The sequence below is a fragment of the Drosophila subobscura genome, chromosome U (assembly GCF_008121235.1).
Source record: "Drosophila subobscura isolate 14011-0131.10 chromosome U, UCBerk_Dsub_1.0, whole genome shotgun sequence".
NCBI classification, from domain to species: Eukaryota; Metazoa; Arthropoda; class Insecta; order Diptera; family Drosophilidae; genus Drosophila; species Drosophila subobscura.
The window spans coordinates 13,054,088-13,078,784 of NC_048534.1; the positions used below are offsets into that span (position 1 = coordinate 13,054,088).

Below are 24,697 nucleotides of genomic sequence, written 5' to 3' on the forward strand. Positions count from 1 at the left end.
TTATGTATATATGTATGTATAAGTTGCATTTCGCTAATGGGTTCGGTTCTGTTTTGGTATTCGCGGGCTGAGAGAGAGATAACGATTTATCTGAGCAACCAACAACGCTATTGTGAACAATCAAAGCAGACAGTTGTCTGGATCTGGGATCTGGATCTGTTAGGAGAGAGGTCGAAAGTGTCTGTTTCAATACTTAGTTGGAAAGGAAAATATAATAATAAGAAGAAACGAAACCAAGTGTAAGAAATAAGTGTAATTTAATCGTTTTTCTTCAAATTAACTTAGGAAATAACTAAAAAGTGGCTTAAAACATACAACTTATACATAAACATATGTTGAACAGCGCTTCGTATCTGTTTGAAATTTGTTATTATTTGTTTTACTTTCTGTTTATCTGTTTCTGTATGATCTCATCGGATCTGATCGGATCTGATCTCATCTCTTTCTCTGATCTGATCTCGATCGTTTCGTGTTTGTGTTTGTTTTTGCTTTCGTATCATTAGTTGTGTTATATAATGTACAGTTTCTCTTTAGTTTAGTTTTAAAACATACAACTAAATACGCGCTAAACACTAATTAAACTGTATTTACATTTCATATATCTGTGTTAGATTCTAAATAATTTAAATATTTTACAGTTGTGTTTTGTTTTGTTTTCTTTTCTTTTCTTTTTTTGTTTTCGCTTTTGTTTTTGTTTTGCATTTTCTTGTTATCTTTTCTGTTTCTTCTTCTTGTGTCATCTGCTTGTTGTCGTCACATAATTTACAAGTGGGCGTGAAAACGTACGTTTAAGTTTAAGGAGTGTACAGAGAGGGTAGTACTATATTGTTTATTGTATAGCATATGGTGTCGTGGGTATGTTTAGGTCTGTGTATGTGTCAGCATTGGGCTTATGAGGGTATAAAGAGGGTCCCCCCGGCCCAGCACCCCCGGTCCTTAAACTATCATCTTGCAAAGTTTCACGCGCACAAACTAAATGTAAATTGATCAATTGAAATATCTGGGACAAGGGACAGCGGAACGAAACGCCTCGATTTAGATTTAGTCCAGTGTGTTTTAGTGTTGTGGCAGTGGTGGTGTTGTAATGTAGTATCGACAAAACCAAAAAAAGATCCAACAGAAATAAATGTTCGCACTAAAAGACCCGCAACGACGAGAGTCCGGAAGGACCCCCCGTTGCGGGGATTTTGGTGTTAAATAAGGTGGTGCTCTGGTGCAGAGCGGAGGAAATCCGACACAAAACTAGTCTCTCTCTAAACTTTAAAATATTTGGCTTAACACATATTCGTTTATAATTAAATACGCTCTATATACTCGTAGTGTATGTGTATATGTTGTGTACGTGTGTATGTGTATGGTAATATAATGTAATGTATACGTGTGTATGTAATCGTAGGAAAAGCCTCTGGGCGCATCTTTAAACCTAATTGTGCTTCAAACAGCATTGGCGACAGATCAGACCACACCAGACAGGTAGGTTGGTTGGTTCTTGGGCGCTCGATCTGGGTACTTGGGTCCATGCCAGGCCTTTCTTCCAGGGCCTTCCATGGAGCCAATGAACCGATGAATGGAAAAATCAACAACAAATTCTGGGACTTTCTTTCTGGCGGAAACTTTGTAAGATGTGTAAAAAGTATTTGGGGCGCTGTACGGGACGGGACCCTTGAAGTAGTCACCAATCAAAAAACTTAAACGTGTTAGGCTAGAGAGGGGTATTTGGGGTTGATAGAATCGGATATTCATATTATGTATGGTATGGTATGGTATTGGTATTGGTATGGGTATGGTATGGGTAGTAGTATGCATAGTACAGTAAACAGTTATCATGTTTTAAGCTTTTTTTCGTTTAACATTTGCTTGTGTGTGTGTGTATGTGTGTTCTTGTTGTTGTGTTTGTTTGTTTGTTTTTTCTTACGTTTTCTTTCATTTTAAATTAAGCAAAAAATAAAACTTTCTTTTCTTGAGATCAAACTTAACGATACTTTGCAAGCTTTTCTTTTCTTTTTCTTTTCATTTTCTTTTTGTTTTTGCTTTTCTTTTAAAGGATTAAATTAGAGGAAGGTTAAATAATTAAATTTAGACAAATATATTTTCATCGTGTTTCGCTTTTGCGTTTGCTTTTGCCTTCAAAGTGTACAAGTGGTTGCGGAAGGGATCTTTTCGCTTTTCGCTTTGCTTGAGTTCTGTTTTGTTGGACATTCTTCATTCCTCTTTAGATACATATTCTCATCTCTCGTTGCTTGCATTTATTTATTCAATAAAGTTTGCATGTGATTCTGCTTCTTGAAGTTATTTTTGCTTTGCTTTTTGCTTTTTTAAACTTTTGCTTGTTTAACCGCTATTTAAAATTACTTAAAATACTAGAAGAGCGTAACTTGTTTTGTTGGTTTTGTTGGTTGTCTCTGGTAGTTCTTGTGGGGCTTTCTGTTTATGTCTGAGTCTGGGTGAGGTGTCGCATCCTGGAGTTTTACATAGTCAGAGTCGGGTGGTGCAGCCACTGCCAGTCGCTTAGACAGTGGCTATGACAATCAGGAGGTGTGCCAACTCGGCCACACGATTCTTGAGATCCGGAGCGGCACGCTCCAGGTTCTCGTTGGCAAAGTCGCAGGCCGGGAAGATGTGCACCACGTAGGCGGCCTGCTCACTGCCCGGTATGGGTATGTTCACAATGCCGGCGGCCATTTTCTGTTGCAGATAGGTGATGAATCCGGTCTGTAGGTTCCTCGAGTGCTGCAGCACATCGGCATGGTCTCGGCCGCAAGGCAGGGCCAGCAACATGCAGTGCTCCTTGTCCACCTGTTCATGGGAAACACATTCGATTATCATCCGATTACCACCCAGAGGTGAGAGAGGTGCACTCACCTGCATCTTCTTGGCCACTCCCTCCAGCTGCGTCTGCTCCAAGCGCATACGCTGGGCAATTCGCAGCAGCGGCGTGCTGCTCTCCGCCAGGCTCGGCAGCGAGGCACGCGCCACATTCGGGTTGCCGTGCACGAAGTGCATTTGAACGGCAGCCTGGTCCGTCTTGAGGGCCAGCAATCCCTGCCACATCACGGGATAGCGTTGCAGCAGCGTCACGAGCGAGTCACCCGGCGGCGGGGCCATGGCTGGCGGTGCCTGCTGTTGGGCGGCGGCCAGCTCCATGCCAGCGTGCAGAACCGCAGCTGGCATTTGCTCCTGCTGCTGCTTGACTGTAAAACGGAATGGAAAATGTGCATCAGTCGGGGCTGCTGTTCCTGTTCGAGCTCGTGAGTGCAGACACTTACCGACTGCTGCGATCATGGACATGCGCTCCATCTCCCTCTCGCGATCCTCCAGCTGCAGGCTGCCGTCACGACTGAGGAACGGACTGACGCTCGCTCCGACAGGCGGTGGCGGCACCACCACGCTGATGGAGGCCGCTGGTCGATGGGCTGGCGGCGGCTCCAGCTGTATGCCGCCGCTCTCGTAGTAGCCCGCCCGCGTGGCCATGTCGCTGAAGTGGGCATGGGGAATGCGTGCATTGTGCACATAGACCTGCGCCATTTGTGGGGAGTCTGAAGGGGAACGAACCAAGGGGAATACATAAATGATTTATGCTTTAAAGAGGCTCTTCCTTTGGCACTTACCCGCTGCTGTGCGATCCTGTGGACTCTGCATGCTGTGTGGCACGGCAATGGTGCGCGGTGGCCCGCTGCCTGGTCGCCGCAGCTCCAACGGCGGACTGTTGCTGATCATCTTGTCGTCGTAGTCGCCGCTGCGCATCAGATGGTGCTGATAGAGCATAAAGTCCCTGGAGGCAGCCACACCTCGATACGTGGCATCGTTCTGCAAGGAATAGAATGAAGAAAATAATTAGTAAAGGCTTTCCTCAAGCTGTTTGCTGTGTGCTCTCTCTCGTTCTTCTTTTGTTTGGATGGGTTGTTGGGATTACGCTACTTGTATGCTCCACAAGTAAAGCTCGTGCATTACCGGTGTTATGGGCGATGCCTGCTGATGGGCCGGCGGCGGGCTCTGGGTGCGTCGTCCGCTGACATAGGCACCCAGATCATGCTGCAGCGTCCACAATGTTAGCAATTTCAAGAGTTTAAAGTTAGTTGTAGCATTAGTTTTGTTCGCAATTGCACTTGGCATAGGATTAGCTGTGATTAGGAGTGAGCTGAGGGAGGTGCTTACCAGACTCGTATCGAACGGCGGCACTCCCGGCATGCCTGGCGGCAGCACCAGTGGGGAAACCCGCGGCTGTCCCTGCGGACTGATGTTGGGTATGGCTGTGCGCAACACTGCAAGGGATCGGGATCGAGAATTAGTTGCAGTCCTTCTGCTAGCGATTGCTGGAGCCGCCTGGCACTTACCCGCTGCTGCTGCTGCTGCTGCTGCCGAGTTAGCCTGCTGCTGCGCCGACTTGAGCACCGCGGCCACGGAGACGGGCGGCGGACTGCCCACACTGCCTGGCATCATCTGTCCTGCCTGCACCTGCAGGCTGTGCACCACGGGATTCGGCTTGCCGGGCGGCGGCGAGGGCGTCAACTGATGCTGCTGCGGCTGCAGATGCGCGGGGGCCTTCTGCTGCAGCAGCAATCCTGGATGGTTGGGCAGCATGGGCAGCCCATGCGGCGGCAGCTGCACTTGCACGCCCTGCGGCGGTGCAGTCTTCTGCTGGTTGGGTGGCTTGTACAGCTGATGCTGATGCTGCGCGACTGCTGCCGCGGATGTGGCAGATGGCAGGACGGTGGGCACGTAGCCAAAGTTGGGCTTTCCCAGCTGCTGCATGTGTCCGGTCGCCGAGGCGGCGGGTGGCAGTGGCTGCTGTGGCTGCGCCTGCGGCACCACTGAAGCCTTCGAGCTCACCACATGCAGAATCTGCGGCGGTGCTGCAGATGTGGCCTGCTTGATGACGAGCGTCTGCTGCTGCTGCTGCTGTGGCATGGGTGCAGCTGCTCCCATCTGCTGCTGCTGCTGGTGTTGCTGCTGCTGCTGCTGCTGTCCCTGAATCCTCGGGGAATGCGGAGAGTGTGCCGATGGTGGTGGCACATTCACCAGCAGATGCTGCTGCTGCTGCTGTTGCAGGTGTCGTGCTATGATTTGCGGCTGCATCAGCTGATTCCCAGCGGCATCTGTGAGCAGCATGTGCCCCGCAACCGTGGGCTGCTTGGTGGGCGTCAGCTGCTGCTGCTGCTGCTGCTGCTGGAGATTCTTCTCCCTGTTCAGGACATGCGCCTTCAGTGGCTGCGGTGGCCGCACGCTGCTCAGCTGCGCATGCTGCAACACCGTGGGCAATGGGTTCTGCTGCAGCACAATCGGTTGCTGCTTCGGTGGCGCCACCAACTGCGGTTGTCCCTGCTGCATCAAAGGTGAGGCATTGGCATTGCCCTTGACCAACACGCTGACGGGCTTGTTCAGCAGTGCCGCTGCAGCAGCTGCCTCCAGCTGCACGGCTTTGTTGCCGCCGAGCGCCGTGATGGGCGCCGCCGTAGCTGGAGCCAAAACTGTGGCATTGATCTGCTGCTGTGGCAGCGGCTGTTGCTGCTGCTGCTGCTGTTGATGCTGCTGCTGCTGCTGCTGATGCTGGTGTTGCTGCTGCTGATGCTGCTGCATCTGTGGTGCCGCCTCACTGCTGCTGCTGTTGGTGGGTGCTGCAGCTGTTGCTGCCGGCAGGTTGCCTTCCTTGCCCTGTGGCATTCCCGCGGTGATGACACCCGTGACGGGATCCACCAGTGCCTTGCTCACGGCATCCGCTGCTCCGCCAGTGATCTTCTGCGTGGCTGCCGGCGCTGCTGTCTGATGCATGGGCAGCCCGCCGCTGGGTATCGACGAGTTGATGGCCTGATACGATTCGATCTCCGCTGCGGCAATCGCCTTCTTCTTGGGATGCTGCGGTATCGTGGGCTTCGGCACGGGCATCACTGGCACTGCAGCAGGAACAGGAACAGGCACAGGCACGGGAACCGAGGGAACAGCAGTTGGCGTGGCTGTGGTGGCTTCAATCTCCTTGCTGTCCAGCTGCGGCATGTGCGGCTGCTCGGGAGCGTGCAGAATGGGAGTCGCAGGCGGTGCGGGCGACGAGGACTGCGACGAGTCCTCCATCAGGCTCGACAGCGGCTCCGAGATGGTCTTCCTGTCCTTGGAGCGTCGCGGACGACCCACAGCATTGGTGGTGCTCACCAGATCCGCTTTCTTCGTCTGTGCATTGCGTCCGGAGCGGCGTGGAGGCGTCTGAGCGCCCTTCGGCAGCTGCTGGACGAGTCCTGCGGCCATTTGGGTGTTGGTATTGCGCACCACATCCTCGATGATGTCATCCACTGTGCTGCGATCCTCCTTCTCCTGCAGGCGGCGCGACTTGCGCGTGTTGCTCGACTCGCTCGAGTTGTCGCTGATGATGGCATCGTTGTGGGGCAGGGATTGTGGCTGCTGCTGTGGCTGCGGCTGCGACTGTGCTTGTGCCTCTGCCTGTGGCTGTGGCGCCTGCGCTGCTGGTGGCTCCACTTCGGTGCTGCTCTTAATCGACGGCTGCGCCTTGTTGATTGTCAGAATGAGACGCGGCCGCTGATCCTCCACTGGCGGCACCACAGCCGCAATCTTCGGCTTGGGCTCCGCCTCTCCGGAGTCATCGTTAAACTCATAGATGTCCTGGCTGGACCTAGACACACCGGGCGGAGTCGCCTGAGTCAGCGCCTGATTCCGGGCCTTCTTCTCCGCGGCCGTCGGCACCGGAGTGGGCGTCACCGCGGCAACAGCTGCTGCCGTGGGTGTGGGTGTCGCCATTTCCATGGACTTCTGCTGCTGCTGGGCGAGTTGCTGCTGTTGGAGCTGCTGCTGCTGCATCAGGAGATTCCTGGGCGGACGACCCTTCCGGCCGCGTGTCACAGGCGCCGTCACCGGCTTCCTCAGACGCGTCTGCACGCCATTGTCGCCGGGAGTGATGCCCAGGCCAGCATCTGCGCCTGGTGCAGCGCCTGGCGTGGTCAGCGGGAGTCCTCCCTGCTTCTTGGCACCACGCGGCTGTCGGCCGCGCTTGCTGGCGCCTCCACGACCCGGCGGCCTGCCCACAGTCGGAGTGCTGGGCTTCGGCGGCATCTGCCGTGTCTCCGTCTCGTCCTCCGTGTCGTGATCGTTCACCGAACTGTTGACGGTGGCAGCTGGCAGAGGAGCAGCAGGAGCAGGAGCTGGAGCGGGAGCTGGTGTTGCCACTGGTGTCTCCACTGGTGGCAGCTCCACAGGTGGAGCGACTGTCGGCGGCATTGGCTTTTCGATGGGCGAACGCTTCTCCTCCTTGATGACGGCGGGCGGGTCCAGCTTCTTGATCACACTGTCGATGTTCACCTCCTTGGCGGACCAATAGTCGCTGTCCACCTCCTTGGAGTCCTGCTCGATGAGCTCATCCTGCTTGGGCTGCGATATCTTGATGAGATTCTCCTCCGTCAGCAGCGATGAGGTGGCGCTGGCTGCCGCCTTTGGTGATATTATCGCCGGACTGCCGCTGGTCGTGGGTGTCGGCGTTCGAATCACCGAAACACTCTCCGACGTCTTGATGGCCAGAGACTTCTCCACTGGGTTCTCCTTCGGATTTGCAGTCGTTTGCTGCGTTGGGTAGTGAATCGCATTGGCTGTGCTCGGTGCTTGTCCCTGTCCCTGGCCTGCTGGCGCTGGCGCTGGCACAATGTGCTGCTGGACAATCATCTGCTGCTTGTTGCTTGGACTCTGAATCACATTCAGCTGCGGCGTTGGGTGCGGCATTTGCGTGGCTCCTGGCGAGGGTTGATGCTGCATCGATTGTTGCTGCTGCTGCGGCTGTGGCACTCTCACCAGCAATGATGGACTGTGCACCAATGGGTTTGGCTTGCAGGGCGGACTGTGTGGCAGCTGTTGCTGCTGCTGCTGGTTCGGCATGCCGCGTGGCGGATGCTGCGCAAACATCGGTGGCGGCGGACCCAAGTGTGGAGGCTGCTGCTGCTGGGAAGGATGTTGTTGTATCTGTTGTTGCAGCTTCTGGATGTGCAACTGCTGCGCTTGCAGCGCCTGCTGTTGGTTCAACTGCTGCTGCTGCTGTGCCTGCACTTGATGTTGCTGCTGCTGGGCCTGCTGCTGCTGTTGGTTCAACTGCTGCTGTTGCTGCTGGTTCATCTGATGCTGCTGCTGGAAGTGCTGCTGCTGTGCCGTCTGTTGCTGCAGCTGATGCTGTTGCGCGGGCGTCAACTGCAGCTGATGATGCTGCTGTCCGTGGTGCTGCAGTTGCTGCTGCTGCGACTGCTGATGTCCATGTTGCTGCTGTTGCTGCTGCATATGCTGCTGCTGTTGTTGCTGCTGCTGCTGCTGCTGTCGTTGCATCATCTGCTGATGCATAAACTGATGCACTTGCTGCTGATGTTGATGCTGCTGATGCGCTGCCGTCATCTTGGACATCATCTGCGGCGACAACTGTTGCTGCTGCTGTTGCTGTTGCGCCTGGTGATGTGACGGCTGTGGCTGTGCATTCACGTGCAGGTTCTTGTGCGGCGGCAGGCTGCCCAAAGGCGGTGAGCTTGCCACCTGGGACTGGGTGGCCTGCTGCGGCTGCACTGTCACCACCTTGCTGATGATTGTCGGGTGGTGTGGCACCTGCATCGGCGGCATCTTCTGCATGGGCATGGGAATCAGTTGTGGCGACGATTGCAGATCCATCAGCGACTTGGGCGATGGCTGTTGCTGGTGTTGCTGCTGCTGCTGCTGCTGTTGGGGCTGTGCTCGTGGCTGGTAGCTGCTGTTCGGCTTGCTCGTGGTGGGTGACGTGGCGTTGCTGGCCACCACACGCTGCGTGGGACTGGCCAGCGGACTCATGTTGCCGCCTTGCGGGGATGTCATCAGTGCATGTTGCTGCTGCTGTTGTTGCTGCTGCTGCTGGTTCACCCCTGGCACGGGACGACCTGCAGGACTCAGTTGACCCACCACTCGATTGATGGGCGGTCCGCCTCGTCCCGGCGACAGCAGCGGACTGTGTGGCGACTGTGCCCGTATGCCCATCATGTAACCTCCTGGCGTCGGCTGCTGCTGCTGTTGCTGCTGCTGCTGCGGATGGTGGGGGGAGAGTACCATGTGGGGAACCATGAAGTGCGGCGTCTGCTCCGGTATGGAGATGGTCGGTGGCTGCATGATGAGCGACTGCGTGCGCAGGGCCAGCTGTTGGGGCGTCTGCTTGGGCGTCGAGGCCTGCGGCATGCAGGGAATGCTCTGGCTGGGCGTGGGACTGCCGAACGAGATCGAGGGAGAGACGGAGCTGCTGCTGTTCGAGCAGTTGCCCATCACATTCGACAGATCCAGATTGATGACGGGCGTGGGAGTCGTGTGTGTTGCAGGTGCCGCTGCGGGCACCGCTGCTGCCGCTGCAGGAGCTATCGATACGGACACGGTTGGTGGCTGGAGCACCGGGGGTGCGGGCAGCACCGTCTGCACGGGCTGCACCAGCGGCTGCTGCAGTTTGCTGATTGTCGGCGGCTCAATCTTCGCGGGGGAAGATGTCATGGAGCTGCCGCTGATCATCACCGATGGTGGCTTCTGCTGCTCCAAAGATGGCAGCTTTGTGATGACCGAAGGTGGACCCTTCTTCTCCTCCTTGGGTGGAGATGGCTTGGCCGCCGCTTCCCTGCTGCTCGACATGGACTTCTCGGGCGAGGAGGAGCTCTGAGCGGTCTCATCAATCTTGAGGCTCGGTCCGCTGCTGTCTGCCTCGTCGGGATTCTCCTCGGTGTCCGTGTCGATCTGCAGATCTCGCTCCGACTGCGGCGTGTCCGCCTTGATGTCCATCATGTCCTCGTGCTTCAGACTCTGCACCGCCTTGTTGATCTCATCGGGATCCAGGACGCCTCCCGCGCCCACCACAACCGGCGGCTCTGCTTCCGCTTCCGCTTCAGCTTCTGTGGCTGGTTCTGCCTCGGGTTCGTCTTCCAGAATGGCTGGTGGCTCCACCTCGACGGCTCCCTCGATGGCCTTGGCCGCCAGGGCGGCCTCCTCATCGGGTTCGGCCACCGCAATGGCCGGCGTCTCCATTTCACTCTCGTCCATGCCGTCCAGCGAGTAGTCGGCCGTCGAGGAGGTGCCAAAGCTCTCGCCCAGCAGCGCCGACACGGCGCTCTCCGTCTCCTCCTGGGAGATGGTCACCCGCGACTTGCTGTCCTCCATTTTATCCAGAGGTTTGGTGGCGCCCGGGGGCGAGGCCACCGGTATCTTGGGCTCATCTCCCAGAGGATCCAGCAGGGAGCCGCTGTTGAACTCCGCCGAGATGGACTGCACCGCCGACTCGCTGATCCTGTCATCCAGCTGGCCATCGAAGCCGGGAATGAAGATGTCCTTCTTCTTCCCGAGGGCCGCACTCGTCGGAGAACTCTCCGCGGAGGCTGCTGCGGCGGCCGCAGCGGCTGTTGTCGAGGATGTGGGTGTCGTGGCCAGGGCCGAGGAATTCGCACCCGCCGCTGCTCCACTGCTCACTGGCGTCTCTGCGGACTGTGTGGACAGCATGGAGCTGTTCGTGATGGTCGGCGTCTTGGGAATGGGGCTGATCAGGCGCGGCTTCTCGCGCGATGGCGTGAGGCTGTCGCTGCCCCGTGCGCTGGTGGTGGGCGTGCTCGGTGGCAGGCTGACTGAGGGATGCACGGGCACCACCTTCGCGGGCGCCACATCCTCGTCGTCATCGTCGCCAATGAGGCAGGGCAGACTGGGCGAGGGCTTGCACAGCGGCGGCGATGCCGGGCGATGCTTGGCGTCCATGTGATCCTCCGCATGCTTGGCGGCTGCCTGAACGTTCACCGTCAGCTTGCCGGGCGTCGGGGGAGCGGACAAAACAGCCGCAGCAGCGCCCGGCGTCGGCAATGATTCCCTGCGCAGCAGCTTCTCCTGCTTCTCCTCCTTGGAGCGCTTCTTTTTCTTCTTCTTGTCCTTGCTCTTGTGCTGCTCCTCCGCCGGCTGCTTGCCGAGCTTGTCCATCGACGCCGGCAGCTTCAGCTCCACCGAGTTGTTGTCCTCGTTGTCCGAGAAGCGGAACACATCGGCCATGTCCGATCTGTAGGTGTTGGCCGTCGACGGGGTGGCCTCATCGGGCATCATCTTGCTGTCAAAGTCGTCCATCAGTTGCGCCTCCAAGGCACGTCCCGCCTCATCCATGTCCACGCTGTTGTCGTCCTCGATTTTCGAGGCATTGGACGTGGATTGCTGCTGGGCCGCCGCCTGCTGCTGTTGCTGCTGCTGCTGCTGCTGCTGCTCGATGGGACTTTTCGCGTCGCTTCTTCTCGCGCTTCTCCTTGCGATGACGCTCTCTGTCCGCGTGCGAGGAGGAGGAGGAAGTGCCGCCCGTCTGGCGGGTTCTCTCCACTGGTGGCTGCTCCTCTTGGCTGGGCAATTGGTTCTCCTGCACCTGTACCTTCGCCGAGGTGGGTGTGGCTGGTGGCTCCTGTTTGTAGGTCTGCAGGGCTGCCGACACAATCGGTTCTCGCGTGGAGATCTCCTTGGCGCCGCCTTCTGGCTGCTCGTCCGTGAACTGCGACTCATCCTCGTCCGAGATGATGCCAAAGATGAACTCCATCTTGTCCTCGCCCCGCGTCTTGTCTCGCGAGACAGCTGGCGCAGAGCTGGGCGTGGCAGGAATGGGCAGGGACACAGGCACAGACACAGGCACTGGCGAGGCGGCAGCTGTTGTGGCTGCTGCTGCTGCTGCCGCTGGTGCCACAAGGCTGCTGCCGGCGGAGGCATTGTACAGCCTCGCGGAGGAGGAGGAGGATGAGGTGTCCAGACTCTTGGACTTCTTGGACTTTTTCAAGCGGTGTCGCTCCTCCTTGGAGAGTTTCTCCAACTTCTCGCCGAGCTCGTTGCTGCTGCTGCTGACAGGTGGAACAGCAGTTGCCGTTGCTGTTGCTGCCACTGCTGCGGCTGGTGCTCCCTGGCTGGTTGCTGCTGCTGCTATGGCTGCTCCAGCGTTGGTGACGCTGCTCCCGCCGCTGTTCGTTTCCGCAGTGAGGTTCCTCAGCTTCTCGCGCTTCTTCTCCTTGCGCTCCTTGTGCTTGCGCCGCTCACTCGCCGAAATGTCCAACGATATGGGCAGGACACTCTCTCGCTCGCGCTGCTCCCGTTCCACCTTTAGATCCTCAAAGCTGTCCACAAACTTGTTGCCCTTCAAATCGGATGTGTGCACATCGAAGATCGAGGGCGTGGCTATGGACACAACGAGGGATGGCTGGGGTTGCTGCTGCTGCTGCTGCTGCTGCTGGGCTTCCACGTCTCTGGAGGAGGATGACTTGAGGCGCTTCTTGCTCTTCTTGTGCTTCTTGCGCGCCTCCGGGGAGTAGTCCTTGATCTTGCCCGTGCCAGAGTCCGAGTAGGCATTGGAGTAGCCGCCGGCAGAGGCGTAGAAATCGCCATACTCCTTCTTGATCTCCGTCTTCAGCTTGCGCTCCTCCATCGAAGAGTTGGAGTCGTGGCGCGACTTGAACTCTGTCTTCGGCTCACCCCCGTCCGACAGCTGCTCCTGCTTGATCTCCGAGTCCAGTTCCAGTTCCATGTCCAGCTCCATGTCTGCCTGCAGCTGTGGCTCCTGCTTGATCTGCAGCATCTCGGGTGCCCCGGGCTGCGACTGCGACTCCGAATCGGAGGCAATGCGCGTCGTGTGGGAGTTGCGCTTTCCGTGCTGATTGTGCTTGGTGAAGTTCCTGCGTATCTCGTCCTCGGAGCTGTCGTCCCCGTCGCACAGACGGCGCAGATTCTGCTGCATCTGGAGCACGCGACTGGCCACCGCCTCGTGATCCACTTCGGATCTCGCATCCGAATCGGAGAATATGCGGCTCTGGTTGTGGCTGTGCATCATCTCATCCTCATCGTCGTCGTCGTCGCTGCTGGACAGGCCAATGTGGCGGCCGTGGAAGCTGCTGCTGCCGCTGTTCCTGTGGTGGCGATCCTCGAACTCCGTGTCCGAGTCGCCGTCGTAGCTGGTGGAGCGCTTCTTCTTGGCCCGCGACTGCTTCAGCTGCGAGAACTTGGCCTTGATCTTCTTCTCCTCCGCCTGCCGCTGCATGTTCTTGCAGCTTCTGGCCTTCACCTTGTCGTACATCGAGACATTGGGGCAGTCGTCGGGTATGTCGAAGATCGAGTGCTTCTTGGAGGCATCATCCGTGTCGTCGGAGTCCGCGGAGCTGAGCATCATCAGCTTGCTGCGCGACGATTTCGAGGAGTGGTGCCCCTCGTCGGAGCCCCTCGACGACTTCCTGTCCACGCTCCTCCTGCGGTGGTGGTGGTGATGGTGTCCACCCTCCCGATGGCCCTTGCCGCTGGAGGTGTTGGTCGGAGCGGAGCTCAGCTCTCCCGCAGAGCCACTGCCCGTGGCTGAGGTGCGTCTATGTGGATTATGATGGTGCTCCTGATGCTCCTCCTGCTGCTGCAGCTGCTGCTCCTCCTGCTGATGGTGAAGCTGGAGATGCGCGTGCATGAGCTGCGGGTGCTGCTGCTCCTCATCGGTGAGGATGGACTCGGCCACCGAGTGGCGCTTCTTCTCGCGATGATGCTCTCGATGGTGCTCACGCTCTCGCTTGCTCTTGTGGCGCGAGGAGGAGCTGCTGCTGTGGTGATGGTGTTCCCTGTCGCCCTTCTCTCGGTCCCGCTCCTTCTCCCGCTTGGGCTGCGGCTGTGCCTGCTGCTGCTCCTCCTCGCTGGTGTTGAGCAGCTGTTGCTGCTGCTTGAATGCTGCCGCTGCCGCTGCTGCTGCTGCTGCTGCTATTGGGAAGTTCGCCTCCATCGCAGCCATCGCTGTGACATCCATCGAGGAGGGAGCACTGGCACTGGCAATGCTCTTGCAGTGATGCTTCTCCCTGCGATGGTGCTTCGAGGAGGAGGAAGAGCTGCCGCCACTGCCATGCGACTTTGAGTGCGAGGAACTGGAGTTTGTCTTGGCGTCGCAGTCCTTCGAGCTGCTGCTGTTGCTGCTCTTGTGCTGCTCCTTGGCCACGTCGTGACGCTCGTTGAGCCGCTGGTTCTGGCTGCTCTGACTGTTCTGGCTGGGTATGGGATTCTGATGGTTCTCCATGCGTATCCGCTTCACATAGTCGTCGTGATGATTGTGCAGACCACCGCCGCCGCCTGCGTTGCCGCCGCTGTGGTTGCTATCCTGCGAGCTCAGGCGACGCTTGTGGATGCGGGGACCTGGAGAGTTTCTGGAGGATTTCCGCGAGCGATCCTTGCCGGCAGTGGCATTGCTGCCATCATGCGCTGGCGTCGGACACGAGGAGGGTGCGACTGCTGCTGCATCGGCGGCATTCTCTTTGTTGTGCTGCCGATCGCATTCAGTGGAGGACACGCTGGGCGTGACATTGTGCGAGTAGAAGCTGCTGGCCTCGGAGCTGGCATCCGTCTTGCTCTTGTGGTATGAGGACATCTCGCGCATGCGGGACATGCGGGACTCTTGGTCCGAGTCCGAGATGGATCGCCGGGAGGATTGTTCCTTCTCTCGGTGATCCCGGTCGCGATGCTCCTTCTCCCGATGCTCCTTTTCGCGCAGCTCTCGCTCTCGTTTCTCCTGCTCTCGCTGCTCCTGTTCTCGCTGCTCTCTTTCTTCACGCTCCTTTTGCTCACGTTCTTCTTGAGCCTTGCGCTCCTTCTCCTTATCTTCTTTGGCCTTGCGCTCCTCACGCTCCTTCTCCTCCAGCTGGGTCTTGCGCTCCTTCTCCTTCTCCTCCAGCTGGACCTTGCGCTCTTTTTCCTTTTCCTCCTGGTGGTGCGCCTTCCGTTCTTGGTGGGCCTTTTCTTTGTCCTCCGGTTGATGGTGGGCCTTTCGCTCCTTGTCCTTATCTTTATCCTCTCGCTCTTGGTGCTTGCGCTTCTCCCTCTCGTGGCGCTCCTTCTGGTGCGCCTTTTCCCGCTCCTGACGCTGCTCCTTCTCGGATCGCTCCCCAGGATCGTCCGTGTCCGTGGAGTCTTCGATGCGTGGAGTCGCCGACTTGGACGATTGAGATGTTGCGGAATTCTTGCGCTTGTCGCCGCCAGGTGTTAACGTTGAAGTCGAACTCTTGTCGGAGGTCTTTTTAGCCTTTTTGTCGCCACCATCCGAGCGGCTGTTGTGCCTGCTGCTGCTGCTGCTGCTGTGGGACCTATCCGTGCTGTTCGAACGGTTCGTTGGTCCGCTGTGCGACTTGTCCACGCTGTTCGAACGGTTCGATGTCGTTGCCGTTGCCGTAGCCGCCGTCGTCGTCGTTGAGTGGGACTTGTCTGAGCTGTTCGATCTGTTTGTGGTATTCGCCTTGTCCGTGCTGTTGGAACGGTTCGCACTGCTGTGCTTGTCCACAGAGTGGGACTTATCCACAGAGTGGGACTTGTCCACAGAGTGGGACTTGTCCGTGCTGTTGGCTCGGTTCGAGCTGTGGGCCTTTTCCAAGCTGTTGGATCGGTTCGTGCTGCTGCTGCTGCTCTTCTTGTGGGAGTGCGAATGCGAGTGGGAGGAGGAGGAGGAGTGTGAGGAGGATGTCTTGCCCTTGTGCTCCTCTTCGCTGCAGTTCTGTTGCTGTTGGGACTTTTGTACATGTGTTGTGGTGGTGGTGGCTGTTGTTGCTGAGGAACTGTTACCGTTGGACGATGATGTAGAATTGGATGAGCTCGAGGGTGCATTGCTGGAGGTAGTTGTTGTCCCCACATTCGTGCTGCCCGGCACCGAGGCAGACTTCTGCAGCTGTGCCCTGGCGCTGGGCGACTGCGTAGCCAGTGGCTCGGCGGGCACACTCAGACTCTTTGTCAGACTGACATTGGCTGCTGGTGGCGGAGTCTTGGCTGCCGACTGCTGCTGCTGCTTCACCGTTTCTGGCGGTGGTGGTGGGGCTGGCTGCACGGCTGGCGGTGGTGCCGCAGTGTTTGGCAAAGGCGGGTGACTGGGGAACGGATACTGCAGTCCTTTGGTTGCGCCCGAGGTGGCTGCTGGCGATGCCGAAGCCGAGACAGCGGTGACCGCCGTTGCCGTGGCAATCGCTGCTCCTCCTGCTGCTGCACCACTGCTGCCGCTGCTGCTGCTGCTGTTGCTGCATCCAACGATGGGCTTCGCGGACAGTTGTCCGCTTGGCGTGGCCGCTCCCACCGATGGCGAGGGCGAGGGACTGTTGTAGGGAGACATCGAGGCCTGAGGCGAGTTCATGGGCGACAGGCTGCTCAGTCGCTGGAGCAGTCCGCTCGTCGTCTTGTTGGAGCTCGTGGAGTTGGACAGAATCGGCGTGCAGTTGCCTATGATGGGCGTCGTCTTGATGGCCGCCAGATTGGGCAGCAGCGCTGGCGAGGTGTTGCCACTGCACAGGCCATGCCGCGATGCTGTCGCCGTGGAGCCCATGGAGGTGGAGCCGATGGCAAAGTCCGCGCTGCACGGATCGTACCACTGGTTCTTCTTCAGCCGCTGCAGATCGTCGTCGAAGATGGACTTCTTGGCGAGCAGCGACTTGACGATATCCGAGGGCTGCAGCTCGTCAATGTCGAGGAACTTGTGCCGCGAGTTGCTCGCCGAGTGGCAGCTGGAGGCCGTGCCGCTGGAGCTGTTGCTGTTGCCCGAGTTGGCCGGATGCGTGCTCAGGCCGCTCAGATTCGTGTGCATCGACAGCTGCCACGAGGGCGTCGTGCTGCTCGACTGTTGGCCATGGCTGTGGCTATGACTGTGGCTGTGGCTGGAATTGGTGTTGCTGCTCGTCTGCTGCTGCTGCTGCTGCTGCTGTTGATGCTGCTGCTGCTGCTGGGTGTTGCTGCCGCCGGACCATCGCTCGTAGTTCTCCTCAAAGTTGCGGAGGCGTTCGTCCAGCGAGGGACTCCCACCGGCATGTCCAGGCACATCCGAGTCGCTCGAGTTGGAGCTCAGCGAGCGCGGACGCGCCGGACTGGCCATCAGGCCCAAGGAGGAGCCCGAGGACGACTGCTGCTGCTGCTGCTGCTGCTGCTGCTGCTGCGAGTGGTGCGAATGATGGTGATGCTGGTGCGAGTGGTGCGAGGAGGATCGCCAGTAGCGCGAGGAGGGGCTGGGCAGAAAGGCCGATGATGATCCCGTGCCCAATCCACTGCCAAGTCCTCCGCTTAGACTAGAGTTGCTGTTGCTGTTGGTGCCGCTGGAGGAGCACGAGGGCCCACCAGCTGCCGAGGAGCATCCCAGCAGGTAGCTGGAGACACTGCTCGATGAGCAGCCGCTGCCGCTGCCTCCGCCACTGCCGCTGCCAGGGCCGCTGCGATGCTGCTGGATGAACGAGTAGCCAAACTTGGGCATCGGCAGCCACATCACCTCCCTGACCCTCTCCCTCGTCCGTTCTCTCGGCGGGGGCAGGCGTCGGGGCTCGGAGGGCAGCACTTCGGGCCGCTCATCGCACAGGGGCGTGCCCGGCCGCGATCCGTCCGCACTCTCCCCGCCGCTGGCCTCGTGCGAGTGATGGGAATGTAGCTGATGGCCGCGTCCTCGCGAGGCATGATGATGGAACGCCTCGTCGTTGGGCGTCACTCCAGTGACTCCTCCGCCCAGCAGCTGGCCGCCGCCAGAGCTGCTGTTGTTGCCCATTGTCGGTGGCTGCTGCATGGGCGCCACACGGCGTCGCTTCGCGGCCAGCGAAGCAATCATCATGTGCTGATGCAGCTGCTGCAGCTGTTGCTGTTGCTGCTGCTGATGTTGCTGGTCCGAGAGTCCATGGCGAATGGCCGAGAGCGCCGTCAAGGAGCCCACATCAATGGACGGACGGCGGCAGCTGAGCATCAGGGAGGACGGTGGCTGGTGTCCAGGGAACTTCATGCTGTTGCTGCTGGGCGATGCCTCGGACACTCGTCGGATCTCGCTCTTGCGATTGAGCGGATCGTGTATCACATCACAGTTGGATAGGGTCAAAGGTTGCTGCTGCAGCTGCTGCTTGTCCCCCGAGGAGGCATAGGGATCCACCAGCTAAAGAGAGAAGCGGAGTGGAGAGTGTGAAAAGGAGTCCAAGAGAGAGTTTCATAGACAGGCACTTACCCCTGAGGCATTGGAATGATGATGAAGGTGATGGTAATCCATTTTGATGCGCTTCCTGGGACTGACCACGCCTCCCCCCTCATCACCACTGGACGGGCATTCATCGAGGATGAGTTGTTCTATGGGAAAAGGAAACGAAAGCGTTGATTGTGGATTGCTGCAGCTAGAAAATCTTTGGATAACTTACCGCAACGTCTACGACTGGCTCCACCCAAGCTTATGCTGCCGCTGCTGCTGTTCATCAGCGTCGCCTCCATGGGAGTTTCTCCAACGCCGAGTGCGGGGCCCAGACGGGCAGCAATCACTGGCGAATCGCACCGACTGCCCACTGTGCTGGCTGTGTCCTCGTCGTGCGGCTCCTCTATGTTGCCAGCAGCAGCGCGAAATCTTCGCTGTGTCGCCACATCGTTGAAATCAAAGTCAATGGTGTGCCGCGCGCTCCTGGCCATGCGCATTCTTACCTGCGCCATGGCAGCCGGCGACATTGGCGGCATCGACGACGCACAGCTGCCGCTGCTGCTCCCCACCACAGATGGCAGTGTGGCACTGGAGGCGCCTGCCACAGAAGCAGCTGCTGATGCTGCGGCTGTTGCTGTTGCCGGTGCACCGCTGCTGCTGCTGCCGCTGCTCACAATGGCTGAGGCAATGCTGGGCGCAGGCATGGCAGAGCTGCCCGAAGGTGTGCTGTTGCCACCGCCGCTCGTGGGCGTATTGCCGCCAGTATCGCAGCCATCGTTGGAGTTTGTCTGATGGCGGCTAAACGAGGAGGCACGCGACCTGGACTGCTGCACGGAGGAGGCGGAGGAGCCCGTAGAGGATTCATAGCGATTGAAACGCGAAGAGGAACCTACCAAGGAGAGACAAGAGAACCATTAGCTGCTGGTCTGATGGTAGATTTAGCTTCACACTTACCCGCATTCTGTTGCTGCTGCTGCTGCTGCTTCTCCTGCTTGTCATAGAACGCATCCTGGCACTCCCTGGAGGCAAAGTCCACCTGCAGCTTCCTGCCACGCATGATCGTGCCGCGCATATCCTTGACCGCCGCCTGAGCATTCTGCACCTGATCGTACAGCACCAAGGCCAGCTGCCGCATGCGATCAATGCTCACCTTGGTGACGGCGCCAAAGCGCGTGAACTGCGACTGCAGAAAGGACTCGGAGACCTTCTCGCCCACCCCGTCGATCCACACACAGTTGGTGGGCATGGACTTGCCAAAGCCGAGCTTGATGCGATTGCTGCCCAGATGCTCGCCGTCCATTTTGCGCATGGCCTTCACGACCGAGACAATGTCCGAATACTGACAGAAGGCGTAGGCGTTGAGGCCCTGCTTCTTGATGTCGATCTCGATGATCTCGCCGAAGCTCTCGAAATGCACGCGCAGCTCGCTGGCCGTGATGTCCTTCTCCAGGTTGCCGATGAACAGGGTTCGCGTGGACTTGGGATGGTATTCGTCCAGCTCGGCCTCGTAGGGGCGGAACTCGTTGTCCTCGACGTCGTAGCCCTGGTAGGGCTCCACCTCGATTTTACAGCCGAAAAAGTGCTTGTCGTGGGAGACCTCCAAGGCCTTCTCCACATCGTCGGGCTTCTTGAAGCAGACGAGGGCATAGCGCTCCGAGTTCTGGCCCACGACCTTCACCCACGTGACCTTGCCGTGCTTTTTGTACTCATGAAAGAGACCATCCTTGAGGGATGTGTCCGAGGAACGGGCGGGCAGGTTGCGTACTCGTATCGCCAGTGGGCGATTGTCTTCGGAATGCACCACAGGATTCACAGCCAGGCAGGAGGAGGAGCCGCCGCCACTGCCGCTGCTGCTGCTGCTCGAGCTGCTGCTGCTGCTGCTGGAACTGGAACCACAGCCGCCGCCACTGCCACTAGGGATGGCCACGGCTCCAGCATTGCCACTGGGATTTGAAGAAGTGCCTGAGGGAGGAAAGGAGTTGAGGTTCATCGAGGAATATCTATGCATGCTAGAGGTGTACTCACTGTTGACAGCCACCGACTGGAGACTGCGGGAGATGCTACGACCATCTGATGCACATTGGATGCCCGACTGGACCGGACTGGACGCGTGCGAGTGTGACGATGAGTGCGACGACGCTGATGAGGAGCTGTGGGAGCTGCTGTAGCTGCTCGGCGAACGCGAGTGCGACCGACTTGACGAGGTGGTGCTGCGTCCATGCAGTTGATGCTGATGCTGATGATTATGATTATGATGGTGATGATGGTGTCGCTGGTGTGGCCTCGACGTGGACGAGGATGATGTCAGTGCTAGGGAGCAGGCGGCGGCGGAGGCGGCGGACGCTGATGCTAGTGCCGAGGTGGACGTCCCATTATCAACGGCAGCTGCCAGGGCAGCGGCCACATTTAGAATGTCACCGCCACTGCCGCTGCTGCTACCCTCTGCAACTGCAACTGCTCCTGCTGCTGTGGCACCTCCAGGGGATGCAGATGCAGACACAGATTCAGATGCAATCGTTGGCATCGTCGGAGTTGCCGTGGTTATTGTATTATTTAAACTATTATTACTAAAACTATTGTTTGTGATTGTACTTGTCGTCGTCATCGTCATCGTCGTTGCAGCAGTTGCTGCTGCGCCTGCTCCTCCTGCTCCTCCTGGCGATTCAGAGCCACAGCGTCCTGTCGCTGCACCCGCTTTCAGCAGCTTATTGAGTTTACTGCCGCTGAGGCTGCCGCCGCTGCTGTTGTTGTGGAGGTGGTGGTTGTGGTGACTCTTGCTTGATCGCATCGCATCGCGATCATCCGCAGCACTTCCCGCATAGGCGACACTGCGATGCACGGCGGTGGTCGCCGCCTGGGCGGGTGATGAGTACGAGGCGGAGGTGGCGGCTGCGGTGGCGGCACATCCCACGGATGGCGCTGCTCCACTGGTGGCGCTGCTGTAATGTAAATGATGCGGAGGAGGATGTGGCTGCTGCTGCTGGTGCTGCTGATGCTGGTGATTGATCGGTGAGCTGCTCATTGCAAAGCCGCCGGCTGTACCTTGAGCTGTGGCTGTTGTAGCTGCTGCTGCCGCTGCTGTCGCTGCTGCTGTGGTAGTAGCTGCTGAGGCGCCGGCATTGCCACTGCCACCAGGACTCTTTAATTGGGCCGTTGCAGCAGCGGCGGCTTCGTACCATGACTGCGGTGCCACCACCCGAGGAGTGTTCTGATGATGTTGTATATTGTTGTTGTTGCTACGATCACCTAACGCTTGTGGCGGCGTCGGCGCAGCTCCTGCTGTTGCTGTTGCCGCTGCCGTTGTTGTCGATTGCGTATTACTGGCTGCTGTCGTAGTGTTGTTCGTTTGGGCGGCTGCTGAACCATTCCTGTACAGGCGATCTCTATTCCTCGATCTATCAGTGGTTCCTCCTGTGCCTGTTACGCTGCTGGCAGAAGGGCTACTGTTGGCGTTTGCTGACGCTGCTGTTGTTGTTGTTGTTGTTGTTGTTGGCTGGTAATTGTTCAGGCGACTGCTGCGATCGTAATAGTTGTTCCTTTCGTAGCTATTTGTCGGTGGTTCTTCTGTAGACCTAAAAAATTATATCAGAAAGCAAACGAGGGATTATTATGGGTATTTGGTATTATTTCCACGGGAAAGCACAAGTCTTATCTATGGGGGGAATAATTTCCCCATCAAATATAATCATATTTTGGTTGGCTATACCTCCGCATAATATATTATCTCGCGGTTTTCTCTGCCGGAATCTGTGTCCTCAACTGTTCACTGCTTGTCCCAAGCGCAGCCCCTTTGGCGGGCAATTTTCTATTAGCGCCTATCATGGAGAATTATTTTTCACTTAATTTAATTGTTTCTCCTCTTCTTTTCGAGTGTTTTCTTTTGTGCGAAACACTTGAGAGTAAAATTTCACCAAACCAAATAAATAAACGGGCGCCAAATGACGTACGCCGTCCGTCGTCTCTTGTTTACGCGGCAAGCAGTACACGCACTCGCACGCACACACACACGCACAGCACACACAAACAGGCACGTACGCCGCCGCTACATGCACACAAATACTATCACACAACACACACAAAAAAAAAGCCGGGCAACGGCGAGAGCCACGTTCTTTGGCTTCGAAAAACGGCGGCTGCTGCTGACTGCTATTTCTATGGCTGTAACCGGTTTTTGCTATACACATATATTTTATTTATTTCTTTTATTTTTTGCTTGCTTCTTTTTCGTTCTGCTTTGCGTTTTGGTATTTGTTTCATGGGATTCGCTTTTACGTTTTGCCGCCTCTGCAGTGTGACCGCGGAATTATCGATAAAATATACCGCTCTGACTCGCAGAAATATACCGAAAAATACTGTCTGCTTGCCATTGTCCATACCTTATTGTAGATTCCTTGCAAATGTTGCAGGGGAGCCTAAGAATGTTGCTCTGCCACATGTGCTAGGTAAAATTGGGGTTTCGTGTAGAATCTACGTAGAATTTAGTTCTGGGGTAAGCTGATTTTGGGAGTTTCTTGGGCAAAATGGAACTAAATTGCGTTTAGCCGGCACAGCTGATAGTGCAAAACAAGCAGTTTAAAGGCAATACTTTGCCTTGGATGTTGATAGAATGTAATTAGTCTGACCAAAAGTCTGATTCAAATAAATGCACCATTAGGCATTATTGGTGGTTTCAATTTTTAGAACTTTAACTGGAACATTCCACATTCCACATTGAATATCGCGTGATGCCAACTGTTGTTATGGATCTCAACGAAACAATAAATTAACCTACAAACGAAATTTGCTGCTTGCTATCTACGAGCAAGAAAGAGATAGAGACAGAGAATGACAGATTAAGCCTCATTTCTACCTGGAACCAAAAAGGAGCCTGGAAACAAAGCCATTAAAGATGGTGAAGCCGAAACCAACCCCCAATAAAATAAATTAACGCGCAAAAGGCTCGAAACGAACTCTCATCGGTGCCGTATATCAACTCCATTGAAGGACGGACGCCGTGGAATGACTTGAGGGTCGTCGTCGTCGTCGTGGTGTTAGGGTCCTGAAATAACGAACCGAAAAGCAGGCGCGACCTTTTGCTAAATGTTGTTTTCCATTCTCATTGTATTTGCTGAAGAAAGAGAACGATCACACAAACAGTACCTCTTCCATCTCCCTCTCTCTTCCTATCCCTCTGAAATATGTAGAAATTCCCAAAATGCAAACAGAGCAAGCAGTAAACGTGCGTTGTGTGTTTTTATAGGCTATATAAGCAGATATGGAAAAGTATGGATTATGCAGCTACTTTTTGGCAGAAGGTTTCTCGTCTCTTCTTTTTTTTTTGGTGTTGCACACAGATCGATTTACAATTGAGGCTTACGAACGCGTTCAATGGCACGGCACAGCACTGCTTAAACGATCGATCCAACGGGTCATCGTCGTCGTTGTCTCTGCTTGCTGGGTCTCCCCTCTCTCTCTCTCTCTCTCTCATCTCGCTGGTGTGTTGCGTGCTAATCTGTTGTGTCGATAAGCCCCAGCCCTGCCCCCCTCCGAGCAACCCTGCATCCATACTCCCAGTCCCAAGTCCTCAGTCGCAGTCATAGTCTCTCATTTGCATTCCATTGACAGGGAATGTGCTGTGTAATATGGAATAACTTTTAATCTTAACAAATATCAAGGGAATCTCCCTCTTGCTGTCAAACGTAAGGGAAGCTGCAGCCAAAGGGGTTGTGGCCTGTATCCATTTCGTTACGCATATCTACCAAGATTCATCTATCCCGGATATCTATCATCCATCAGTGACGAAATTCTTGTGATCATTTCGCTCTTGCCAGAAAGGTTCCCTTTCCATGAAATTCTTTGAATTTGTAGAGGGTTTCCCTAGCCCAAAGTTCAAGGTTTCTAGATATTTGATTCGAAGAATTGCAGTTTGTAGTCTGTGCATAATATATAATAATTATAATTATATTAATGCAAATTTGTGCATCATTCAGATTTTGTTTTCAGAGATTTCTCCTACAAAGAATTGAGTTCGAAGTAAGAGAATGGGAGTATCCATCAAAGAAGAAAGTCCCAAGTCCCATCAAAAGCGTTTTCCAATGTTCGATTCACAAGTGAAAAAATAAAATATGAAATGCGAACTTTTACGTATGTATTTCAAATAAATTCTTTAACCGTAACTCAGAGAAATAATTAATTATGAACTCTGCAGGAAAACAAATAACTAGAAAATTAACTTTCCAATAAGAAGAGTCGTGTGCTTAATTTATAGATAAAAGCCAGCCATAGGAATAAGCTGAACCTAATCCCAAAAGCTGGAGACACAGAGAAACTGAGAGATGAATTCTCGTTTAAGATTGTGATTTGTGTGGGGATCCCCACAGCATGATGCAGCCAGCTGATTTCTCCCATCTATCATCTATCTATCCATCTATCAACTATATTTTTACATTTACCAATCCATCGTTCTACATCGTTTTACATCTACATATCTATCCTTGGGTGTCTTCTCTCTGTACTTCTGGGTTTTCCCTGCATTTCTATCTCTTCTCTGCATCCAACTTTTCCCCTGCATTTGCCCCATGTGTCTCTCTGGGCACAAGGAACGATTTTTTAAAGCCGCATTAAGCGCTTTAAGCAGAAGCACTTAAAATATGGCCAGGCCATATAGAACGAGCAGCACTGAGCGGGAAAACGGAGGCACGGACGCCAGCAATCCCCCAAACATATACAGAAACGAGTATGTGCGGCAGATACCAGATACATCCATGTACATAAATATATTCCCATAAATATACATATGTAGGATTTGCGAGACTGCTG

General features: G+C 55.9%; 1 protein-coding gene across 1 annotated transcript; it reads right to left on the minus strand.

Moving 5' to 3' along the window:
- Positions 1 to 239: 239 nt before the first annotated feature.
- On the minus strand, positions 240 to 22,349 carry LOC117902007 (protein split ends). The gene is made up of 14 exons (XM_034813054.1): positions 22,276 to 22,349; positions 19,925 to 21,471; positions 18,854 to 19,861; positions 18,129 to 18,788; positions 17,942 to 18,060; positions 15,318 to 17,872; positions 11,210 to 15,281; positions 4,335 to 11,178; positions 4,156 to 4,262; positions 3,952 to 4,032; positions 3,609 to 3,807; positions 3,267 to 3,536; positions 2,863 to 3,191; positions 240 to 2,796 (listed from the first exon to the last, which is right to left on the minus strand). The coding sequence occupies exons 1-14, from the start codon at positions 22,332 to 22,334 to the stop codon at positions 2,509 to 2,511; spliced, it is 18,138 nt and encodes a 6,045-aa protein (XP_034668945.1). The 5' UTR covers positions 22,335 to 22,349; the 3' UTR covers positions 240 to 2,508.
- Between the last annotated feature and the right edge of the window lie 2,348 nt (positions 22,350 to 24,697).

Coding starts and splice junctions, on each gene's coding strand:
- LOC117902007 (XM_034813054.1), bottom strand. CDS start 22,334: ATGTGGCAGAGCAACATTCTTAGGCTCCCCTGCAACATTTGCAAGGAA. Junction 18,061..18,128: donor AGCCAGTCGTAGACGTTGCG/GTAAGTTATCCA, acceptor CTTTTCCCATAG/AACAACTCATCCTCGATGAA. Junction 3,808..3,951: donor AGGCATCGCCCATAACACCG/GTAATGCACGAG, acceptor TATTCCTTGCAG/AACGATGCCACGTATCGAGG.